The following is an 11,343-nucleotide window of genomic DNA, read 5'->3' as shown; positions in this document are numbered from 1 at the left end:
GGGGGGGGGGGGGGGGGGGGGGGGTTAAACCACTCCTCTCTCACAGACGCTGCTACCGAAATAGCATCATCCTCTTCTTCAGCGCCCTCCATGGCACCGAAGGACACCACATCTTGAGTGATGGGAGAGGGGCGGAGAACAGCGGTCATGGAGCGCACTGGAAGGGGACCTGCAGCAGGGGGGTGAGGAGCGCGTGGGCACTGAGCCGACGTGGGCTCATCACCTGACCCTGAAAGATCCGCATCAGAATCTCGCGGCACTTTCCTCCTTGGCTCGAAAGAGGCTGCAGAGGAAGAGCGCGGCAGGGCTAGTTGGGTGAGTTCATCGCCTTGGACGATGGCCACATGGAGCTTGAGAGTCCGGAGGCTCATATCTCCGCAGTGTTTCAAGTTGCATGTGTGTCTATGTTGAAGTCTTGTTGATAGGCTTCTTGCTTCTCGTAGAAGGTTGGCTGAAGAAAAATATTCTGAATAGATGACGTACAAGCGCTGCTTTATATAGAGTGGGAGCCCCTCATGCTTGAACGCCATTGGCCAGTTTCACTCGTGTGATTCAATAAGGCTTCAGTAGTATTTGGAGGAAAGGGTAATTCCCATAGCAATGTAGAGTGACCGAATCGAAAGGGAACTTCAGAAGCGTAAACGAAAACTTTAGAAGCATAAATGAAAACTCTGGAAGCGCATTTGTAAGTACAGATCAGCGAATGAACGAAGAGAAAACAGTTGCAAAACATGCAGTGTATTAAAAACGAAGTCAATTTTTTTTTTTCAGTTTCAAAGATATTTTATTCAGTTTCAATTTATTTTTTCATAAGTTTCTTGAAAAAGTACATTCATTTTAATTGGCATAAAGGTAATCCCATACAAAATAGCTAATTTTGTCAAAGATAAAATCGTCATGTCTTCTTCAGTGTATCCCTTTATGAAATGTACTGTATTAATTCATAATTGAATTAAAGCGAGGACGAACTTTTCCGTAAATCTTGATCTTTCCTCAGTACTTCGGATGTAACAGAAAGAGATACAATTGCAATAGGATTTACACAAAGTCACTTGATAAGCTGCTGAGCTCGGTGTCTCAATGCTATAATTACAGTGACTAGGTGTGAAGACGATGACTTACATGTGAAGACAGCCTTGTCGACAAACTTCAAGATTTTAGGTCACAGCAAAGTAAGGATACATTTTAAACATTATATTTTTGGAGAGAGTGGATGGAAAGAGCAAATGAAGGTACTGTTAATCCTTTAAGTGGATTTCTAATATGGATTTCCATGTCTTCCATCTATTATGATCTACTGAAATCCATGTTAACACATTGATATAGAAATAGTTTTACCCTGGCTAGTTTATAATGAATATGAAGACAATAATTAATTTGAGAAAAAGCACTTCCATGTATATCCTTGAGTTTTAGAGCAGTGGTTTTGATAGATAACCTAAATTGACCCCCTGAGGTATAATTCAAAAATATAATAAATAATAGCCATTTAATGATTTATTTTGTATTTAAGATAAAAGGTTACACCCTGAACACTGCAATAATTTTCCCCACAAAGTAATGTTAATAATTTTAACGCATGATAACTCAATCACAGCACAGACTGAATGCAATTAAACTTTATTCTACTGTGTGGCTGAAAAAGAGCCAAGTGGATAACTAATACAACAAATAGGAGACACGAAGAAGGTCCGTTTGAGCTTTACTCTTCATCATGTCCCTTCTGTATAAAAAAGAGGAAAGGGAGAGATTATCAGCTGTGGTAAAATATTTTAATTACATATGTTCTCAAAAAATGTATTGTATATCAATGTGGCAAAAATATACTTTAAATGAGCACTTGAAAAATGAGGGAATTACAACTTAATTTGACTTGATTGGTTTGAATCAGGATAGATGCAAAGAAAAATCAGTCTGCTTAATCACTGGCCTTAGAACCGACATCACGACTTTTGGCACGCAGTTTGTTGACTTGTGACTCTGCAATGTCAGCTCTTTCTTCTGCTTCATCAAGTTCATGCTGGATTTTCCGTAATTTGCTGTTATGTGTGTTGGCTTGTTCCTCCTATGAAGCAGGATTAGCAGTTCTGAGATTAGAGTTTGAATTTAATAATATGATTTATCCAAAAAGTGTGATATTTAGGCTAATACTTACAGCTTCCTCTGCAGCCCTCTTGTAAGCCTTGACCTTTAGCTGAAGCTTATCAACAAGATCTTGCAGTCGAGCCAGATTCTTGCGGTCCTCCTCAGTCTTTAAAGACAATATATAGCAAAGAGACTTGAGAATTTTTGAATGAGAATGTCGTTGTCATCACATTTTCTATAGGTGTATTCAGAAATGAAATTAGCTTCTTTTCTTTTTTTACCTGGTAGGTCAGTTCTTTAATACGTCTCTCATATTTGCGAATTCCTTTTACTGCCTCGCTGCTCTTCTTCTGCTCTGATTCTACTTCATTCTCCAGATCCCTCACCTGTTGTCACAGTGTGAATGTGCTTACAGAGTGCCACTTGTAATAGTCAGAAAACATTGTTGAGATTTATGGTAGGTCACTCACCCGAGCTTCTAGTTTCTGGACTTGTTTTTTGCCTCCCTTCATAGCAATTTGTTCTGCTTCATCTAGGCGGTGCTGCAGGTCCTTAATGGTCTGCTCCATGTTCTTCTTCATACGCTCCAGGTGAGCACTTGTGTCCTGCTCCTTCTTCAACTCCTCAGCCATCATGGCAGCATCAGTTATGGCCTTCTTGGCTTTTTCTTCAGCATTCCTACATTCTTGCACTGCCTCTTCCACTTCTGTCTGAAGCTGGGATATGTCAGTCTCAAGCTTCTTCTTCTGATTCAAGAGGCTTGTATTCTGGACAAAGGAGACATTTGCATTGAATTAAAAGCTGAATAAATGGATCTGTTCAGAATGAAGAATAACCAAACAGTCGCAAACCTGAGAGTGCAGTAGCTGAACTCTTTCACTGATATCCAGCAGCTCTTGCTCTGCAAGCTTGCGGCCTCTCTCAGTTTGCTCAAGAGCTGCTCTCAGCTCCTCTAGTTCAGCCTGCAGAAGGTTGTTGCGTCTCTCTACAATCGCAATGTTCTCCTTGAGATCATCATTTGTTCTCAGAGAGTCATCCAACTGTAGCTGAGCATCCTAGAATATGAGTTCAAACTAATTAAGACAAGCATTTCAACAACTCTCTAACCCTTCAAAAGCTCTCATTCTTTGCTTCATTGTTTCACAGTATTGATTCAGAGTGCATCTTACTTTCAGATGTGCTTGGACACTCTTGAGTTGTTTTTGAGCCTCTGCTGCTTGTCGATTTGCCTGACTAAGCTGTATCTCCATCTCATTTAGATCCCCTTCCATCTTCTTTTTTATTCTGAGGGCCTCATTCCGCGCCTGGAGGAGGACACATTGTTATTTAGCAGAGCAACAAAAAAAAATATTTTTAAATATTAATCAGACAATGTTCACACCTTAGTTTCCTCCTCCAACTGCCTTTTAAGATCTTCAGTTTGCTGAGTATAAGACATCTTGCTTCTAGTTAGCTGGGAGACAAGAGAGTCCTTCTCCTCCAGCTGTCTTGAAAGTTCACCTGGGTATGCCATCATGCATTTTATTATTGTTGGTGTTCTGTCACTCATAATGATTAAAAAAAAGTTATTTGACAGCCTTACCATTTTCAGATTGTAGTTTAGATTTTTGTATTGTGAAGTCATTGATACAACGCTGGCCCTCCTCATATTTTGTTCTGTATTCATTCATTTGATCTTCCAAAGACCTGCAGGTCTTCTCAAGATTTGCCTGAGCAAAGTAGATAATTTGGCTTGAAAATTACTTCCCAGCAAGAAAACAAATCTAATTTATGACTACTTGTATTAACAATACCTTCGTCTTAACAACATGTTCCATGTTTGAGACCACATCATCCAGCTCGAGTCTGAGTTCACTTTTTTCCTTTTCCAGTTTTTGCTTGACTCTTTGAAGATTGTCTATTTGCTCTCCCAAATCTGCCACACTGTCAGCTTGTTTCTTCCTCAGTGTGGCGGAAGTGGTCTCGTGTTGTAGAGTGGCCTCTTCAAGGTCTCTGCGAAGTTTCTGAAACTCAGTTTCCCGTTTCTTGTTCATCTCAATCTGAGCAGCTGTAGCTCCTCCAGCTTCCTCCAGTCTCTCACTGATCTCCTCCAGCTCTCTGGCTAAATCTGCTCTTTGTTTCTCCACCTTGGCTCTGGCAGCTCTTTCTGCCTCAAGCTCCTCCTCCAGCTCCTCAATACGTGCCTATATCATAAATATGTCAGAGTTATCTCTCATGTCTCATTTAATTTTTCAAATGTCAATATGCTCTTTGTCTGGGTTACCTGAAGTTCCTTCAGTTTTTTCTGTAGCTGAATACAAATAGTTTGTTCATCCTCGATTTTCCCATTGAGCTGACTGATCTCAAAATCTTTCCTATGATTGAAAAAGAGATGTTTACAGTCCTTAGACTTAGTCCTTAGAACATACAGATTGGATTGTAAAAGAATGGATTTACTTTTTTAGATGCTCCTCTAACTGCTGTTTGTCATTCTCCAGGTCCATTAAGCTTTCCTGGGTTAACTTCAAGTCTCCTTCTAGTTTCCTCTTGGCTCTTTCTAGATCCATACGGATCTTTTTTTCTTGCTCAAGAGATCCTTCCAACTGGTATAAATAATTCAACTTGCCAGTTGGTTGCATGGTCATTTGCTTGTATCAAGAATATTAAACGTAGTTGTAAAATGTAAAACTCACATCATCCACTTGTTGCTCTAGCTTTGCTTTTGCCTTGGTGAGGATGTTGACTTTGTCCTCCTCACTTTGCAGGTCATCCAGTGTCTGCTGATGAGCTTCCTGCAAGGCCTTTCTCTCCTTGGTAAGCTTTACAATGATGTCATCCAAAGCTGCCATTTCCTCTGTTAGGTTCTTCACCTGCAAAAGAACATTAAGTTCTGAGTGTTTGTACAATATAACTGTGCATGTGTGTGTGTGTGTATGTTGTGTTGTGTTGTGTAGAAAAACATCTCAGACCTTGTTCTCTGTCGCATGCTTCTCTTTCTCCACTTTAGCCAGAGTCAGCACCAGATCATCAATATCTTTCTTCAGCTCTGAGCACTCATCCTCCAGCTTTCTCTTCTTAGCTGTCAGCTCTGCGTTCATCTCCTCCTCATCCTCAAGTCGCTCTGTGAGCTCTTTGGCTTTTGCCTCAAGCTGGATCTTGTTTTTGATGAGCTGGTCACATCGCTCTTCTGCGTCACAGAGATTGTCTTGCTCCTGTTTTGGAATAATGTTAAAACTATTCAGTAATTTCTATACTGCAGAAACACATTTACTTCTACATTTCAAAGGCACAAAATATTAACTGACCGCTTGGACATGAAGTTGTAGGTCATTCTTCTCTTGGAGAAGAGATACCATTTTTTCTTCCAGTTCTTTCCTTCGGGCTTCAGATTTAGCGTAAGCCTCTTTAAGCTTGGCAAATTCATCTTTCATATTTGCCATCTCTTTTTCTGCTTCTGCCGACTTTAGTAGAGGTTTGATCTTGAAAAATAGCTTCATCCAGGGCCAATTCTTCACCCCCATGAAGGCACGGACATTCCACTGGATAACTAGTAGGGCATCCCTGTGAGAACATTCCATTTTATGTCAGAAAATATATTTTTTAAAGTACCAAATTGTTAAGGCTGTGAGCACAATAAAGAATTCTTGCCTTCTTTCAACTATCTTCTGAAACTCAATCCTTGCAAGGAGTCCTCTGGATCTAGCTTGAATACCAGTAATAATTAGAGATAGTCTGTCATCTCTCATTTCTTCCAACTGACCCAGTAAACCAGCCTTGAAGAACACCTAAGCAGAATTAATTATAGAAACATGCATTTTACTCACAGTATTACTTGACCACTGTCATCTTTGCTCTAATATCAAATAACAGATATAAAATCTATTCAGATTAATGTGAGATTTCACCTTTGTGTGTCCAAATTTATATTGATTGTGATCAATATCCAGTGAACTCAGGAGTTTCTCAGCTCCTTTCCTGCTATCTATGAATTGACCTTCAGGTATGGCTGCAGGGTTTAGGATTCGGTACCTGTAAATAAGTATAGAACACCTCTAATAATGGAAAGAGTTGTTGTGAATTTAGAGTTTAAATGTCACAGAATAATAATAACCTCTGTTTGAAATCGCCATAGAGGATTCTATTGGGGAAGCCCTTCCTGCAAATCCTGATGCCCTCCAGTACACCGTTACAACGTAGCTGGTGCATAACCAAAGGATTCTCCATTGCTCCAGGAATCTTTGTCTCATTAGGTATGATGCAGCGCACAAAATGAGGGTGAGTTGATCTTAGGTTTGTCATTAACTTATTCAAGTTTTCCTGTAGGAAAAATGTACACAGAATTTAAGCTATTCAGTGATGTTAAGGAGTACTCTCAATTACCTAAAAAACTACTTATATAGATCCACTGGAAACAACTTCATAACATTAGCATACATTATCTATTTTTTATTTTGTCATTGTGTATGAGCATTTGAGTCTGAAATTCAATTACCCTATGAAGTGCAGACACAGTTTGGAACGAGGAGCCCTTCTTCTTACTTCCACCTCCTTTACCTCCCTTACCATTCTCTTGACCTGGTCAAACCAAGTAATTATTGTCAAGCAGTAGTATTTAAAACACTCATACGTGCATATGAGATTCTATTGTGCATACATAATTCATACATACCAGACTCTGCCCCAGCATAATTAGCAAAGAGCATTGACAGGAGCTTGAGTGTGGACTTTTGAAAGAGTCCAACAACAGTCTCATTCAGTGGGTCTTTGTTCTTCACCAGCCAGTTGTTAATATTATAGTCAACTGTACCAGCATAGTGAATCAGAGAAAAATGAGACTCTGGCTTCCCTTTGATTGCTCGTGGTTTCTGAAAGTTGTTTGATTTCCCAAGGTGGTTGTCATAAAGCTTGGCTTTAAAGGTTGCATCACTGGCTTTGGGAAACATGCACTCCTCTTCAAGGATGGACATGATGCCCATAGGCTGAATAAAGAAGTTGATAAGATTGAATTACTGGCATAGCAGATAGCCTTGTTAAACAATTAGAGCACCATTTATGTATGACGACTTTATCGTTAGCACTACTTACTTTCTCAATGAGATCAATGCAGGCCTGTAAGTCCATGCCAAAGTCAATGAACTCCCATTCAATCCCTTCTTTCTTGTACTCCTCTTGTTCCAGCACAAACATGTGGTGGTTGAAAAACTGTTGCAGTTTCTCATTGGTAAAGTTGATGCAGAGTTGCTCAAAGGTGTTGAACTGTAGTTATTACGTTTATTGAAAGGAATTGAAAGTATAAGTTAGACAATAATATGCATTTTTAAACTTGACAACATGCAGATTTATCCACGAAGACTTACATCAAAAATCTCAAAACCAGCAATATCCAGTACTCCAATGAAATATTGACGAGGTTGTTTAGTGTCCAGAGACTGATTGATTCTTACAACCATCCAAAGGAACATTTTTTCATACACTGCCTTGGACAGTGCACCAATAGTGTAGTACACCTGAGCACAGAGAAGCATTTGTATGGTTTTCTATTACATTGATAAATGGGCATCATTTCATTAGTGACACTCCAACTCACCTGCTGGACATTTTGCCCTTTGGTGACCCACTCATTTCCTACTTTCACTCTTGGATGGCATAAACCTTTGATTAGGTCAGCAGAGTTGAGGCCCATCAGATACGCAACTTTGTCTGCATCTGTAAAATTTTTACAATTTTAATAAGATACATTTGAATTTAGTTTGCTACTTTCTAATTATACTCTACATACCTTCAGTCCCATCAGCTTCTGCTTGCTCCTCCCTCTGCTTTTGTTTGAACTTCATATTGCCATAATGCATAATGGTTCCAATCAGTTTATAGATGCCATTTTTCTCCTCCTGAGTAAAGCCTAGCACATCAAATGCTTCCTAAAGTTTACAGAATTGGAGGTGTCATATGAGAGCTTCACAATAACAGAAAAAAAGAATGTAAACCAATTCATTCTTACATCAGTGGCGAGTAGTTCTTCGCTATCATTAATTGAGGCTACAGTTGTTTCTCCTTGAGAGATGTAAGCGTAGTCATAGGGGTTATTGGTGATGAGCAGCATCTCTATTTTAAGAGAGAAAAAGAACCGTCAGTTTGTAGTGGTAAAACTGTAAAAGGCCTTTAATTAGGGATATATACTGTGTCTTACCCAGCAGCTCAGGTTTCCTCTGAGAAAGGATTTGGTAGAAAATGTGATAGTCCCTTTCAGCTTTAAGCTGGAATGTCACCCTTGACTTCTCCAGAAGATCTGATATTTATGTTAAAAAATTCAATGTTAGTCTTTGACCTCAAGTGATTTTGTAACACCAAAACAATGGAATGAATTCTTACATGTCTCAATGTCAGCAGAGGCCAGCTTGCCACTGGCACCAAAATGAATTCGGATAAATTTTCCCTAAAATAATTGAAAATTATAATATTATGAAATTAAACACAATTAATGTATTAATCATTGCATTAGCAGAAATTACTGAAATACAATCAGCATGAATGTTATATGTACCCAATGCCTAAAATGTGTTGAGAGACACTCTACCTGCAGTAACGTTTTTTTTTCCTTTTTTTTTTTTTTTTGCTGATTTGAATGTTTTATATCATAATTATATAAATACTAAAGATATACTATCACATTTATATTGGCTCAGGGTGCAGTCTTCCATCTGCTGACCCTATCTTTATATCATTTTGGTTTATCCAGCAGAGGGTATTCTTACACTATATCTGTGATAGCGTTGTGACATGCATGCTGTACATTAGCTGAAATGTAAATTGGACAACTATTTACATGTTCATTAAAGGTTTTACATAAATGTTCAACGCTGAAGCTTACAAATCTTGAGGAGTTGTCATTTCTGATGGTCTTTGCATTACCAAAAGCTTCCAAAGCAGGATTAGCCTGGATGATTTGATCCTCCAGGGTTCCCTGTAATAAAACAGCAAATGTTTAGTTGTCTTTTCAATCAGTTTATTTTCAATTAATGTAGAAACAGATGACAGTTATGAAAATGACACTTACCTTTTTTTCTGACCCATCTTTCTTTGCTGAGCCTCCAGCTGCAATGCTTGCAAAATACTGAATGACTCTCTTCGTGTTTACAGTCTTTCCTGCTCCAGATTCTCCGCTACAGTAACATAGAACATAAAAATAAATTGTGTAAATCTTTAACATGACAAGAAATATTTAATTAACTAAGGAATGACATTAAAAGATAAGCAATTTTACTTACGTGATCAGAATTGACTGGTTTTCCCTGTCTGAAATGGAGAAGACTATAATGTTGCTAATTCTTGAGTTATGACTTCTATATTGTCGATCTTTACGAGGATTATGCTCATTCAGAGATTAGTGCAGAATTCAAAAACCTTCACAAAAGTCTACACCTTCCTTGCCTAATTTGATCATGCTTTCAGCTAGAATACAAGTACTCTCAGATCTACAGAGCAGAAAATATTTGTGGCTTTGTCCATACCTGTCAGCATGTACTGGTAGGCATTATCAGAGATGGAAAAGATGTGGGGAGGAGCTTCACTCCTCTTTTTCCCTCTATATGCTATAACCACCTCCTTATTGTACACTGGTAGCCACTTGTAAGGGTTGACAGTGACACAGAACAGCCCGGAGTAGGTCTGTGGGAAAGGGACAAGTAAAGTTCAGTAATTGAAGCTAATTAGGATGTATTTTCAAGTGACACTGAACTGGTCTGCTCTTACATATATCATCCATGCTGCATAGCGCTCTTTGAGGTTAAACAGCACGGCTGGCTCATGAAGGAAGGTGAACATTGCCATGTCTTCAATTTTATCAAACTTTGGTGGGTTCTGGGGATGAATGTCAGCTTCCATTACAGTGACAGTCTGTTAGAAGCAGAAAAATTAGAATTGGAACCATTAGAATAATACTTTCATGCAAAAGTGGCATCAAATTTGCTATTGTGTGCAGATTGTATTGTAACATTGCTCTAAAATCAAATCATCTTGAAGCTAACATTTTAATTTAGACCTTTATTTATTTATTTTATTGCCAAGTTATTACAAATTTCAAAATTATTACAAATTGTTGTTCATAATGTTTTCAGTGGCCACTTGTACCACTGAAATATACTAATATATATAATCCAATATAAGATGTGAAATATATGCTCCTTCAGATAATGTTTATTCAGTTAGTTGAGCCTACCTTTCTTTTCTCAGTCACTACAGTGACTTTGTCACCTTCACGACTGACGATTGATGCTTTCACATACTCTTCATCTGGATCAGGCACAAAACACTCCTTTTTCATATCGAATGGACGAGTTTGTGCTTCCAAACGCTCTCGTTCTGACTTCCGCAGGTAAGAAGCCGCTGCTCCAAACTCTGCCATCTGAGCATCCGCCATGATTGCCTTGTCTGGAGATGATAACGTAGGTTAAGTCCATGTTTTTACAATTTTGTTGTGATCAAGCAGTTGTATTTATGATAGTTGAACAATGCCTTGCGACTTTCTACCATATGATCATATAAAAACCAGCTTTTAAATAAATCTAGAAAAGGTTCTTAAACAGAAAATATGCATGACTCTTACCTGATGTGCTCCAGGTGTGGCGGCTGAAGAAGAACCTGTCAATGTAAATATTGTTTCATTGTTACTCCATAATGTTTTAAACTTTGTTACATCACTAAATAACCCATTACTTAAAAGATGCAATCAGAAGAAAGCAACACAATAAGAAGTAAAACATTTCAGAACAAATTTGTATCATTTTCTATTAAATGTAACATCATGCAGTTATGGTTCAAATCTTACCCTCAGATAAAACCTCTGACTTGTCTGGAGAACAACCATGAGATCTCTTTATAAAGGAAGTCACCCTCCCAAATTTGGGGAAGGCATCCCACAAGGCAGGAATGCTATTGCGTCTGAGCACTGTTAGGGTGCAACGAGGGTAGTAATGGGTATTAGGGAGAAACAAGAACCTGTTAGGTGAGTTAAGTCTTATCTTTGTTATATTTGTTAGTGCTCCATATTAGGTTCTCGTTGATAGCAGAGCACTAATTTAGGTCAGCTAAAAGTGTTAAGTGGTTTGCACTTAAATGAAATGTGAATGATTAAAGCCAGACAAAGTTGTACATTGAAGAATAGGCATCCAAAATGTGGGACAAAGGAGCAAGATATTTATAGAAAATTCCATTTGTGTGTTCTTGTGGTAAGCCATCACTGCATTACTTTAGCGCCATGCACATGAGGGTTTAACAGGCAAC

At 38.5% G+C, this 11,343-nt stretch overlaps 1 protein-coding gene across 1 annotated transcript; it reads right to left on the bottom strand.

Annotated features, from left to right (window-relative positions):
- Positions 1-848: 848 nt before the first annotated feature.
- On the bottom strand, positions 849-10,962 carry LOC107586102 (myosin-7-like). Its single transcript, XM_016273339.1, has 35 exons — positions 10,889-10,962; positions 10,667-10,701; positions 10,280-10,491; positions 9,814-9,957; positions 9,573-9,729; positions 9,330-9,357; positions 9,119-9,224; positions 8,933-9,025; positions 8,434-8,497; positions 8,252-8,350; positions 8,063-8,166; positions 7,844-7,982; positions 7,652-7,770; positions 7,422-7,571; positions 7,150-7,320; positions 6,734-7,043; positions 6,557-6,639; positions 6,176-6,381; positions 5,970-6,093; positions 5,713-5,849; positions 5,370-5,625; positions 5,034-5,276; positions 4,758-4,934; positions 4,522-4,667; positions 4,349-4,439; positions 3,879-4,268; positions 3,668-3,794; positions 3,467-3,585; positions 3,255-3,389; positions 2,937-3,140; positions 2,556-2,852; positions 2,367-2,471; positions 2,156-2,251; positions 1,931-2,065; positions 849-1,723 (listed from the first exon to the last, which is right to left on the bottom strand). The coding sequence occupies exons 3-35, from the start codon at positions 10,478-10,480 to the stop codon at positions 1,703-1,705; spliced, it is 4,977 nt and encodes a 1,658-aa protein (XP_016128825.1). The 5' UTR covers positions 10,481-10,491; positions 10,667-10,701; positions 10,889-10,962; the 3' UTR covers positions 849-1,702.
- Between the last annotated feature and the right edge of the window lie 381 nt (positions 10,963-11,343).

This window comes from Sinocyclocheilus grahami, unplaced genomic scaffold (assembly GCF_001515645.1).
Source record: "Sinocyclocheilus grahami isolate Dianchi unplaced genomic scaffold, SAMN03320097.WGS_v1.1 scaffold5.1, whole genome shotgun sequence".
In the NCBI taxonomy this organism is placed as follows: domain Eukaryota; kingdom Metazoa; phylum Chordata; class Actinopteri; order Cypriniformes; family Cyprinidae; genus Sinocyclocheilus; species Sinocyclocheilus grahami.
Note: the sequence above shows the minus strand (reverse complement) of the source record. Positions and strands in the feature narration are given on the sequence as shown.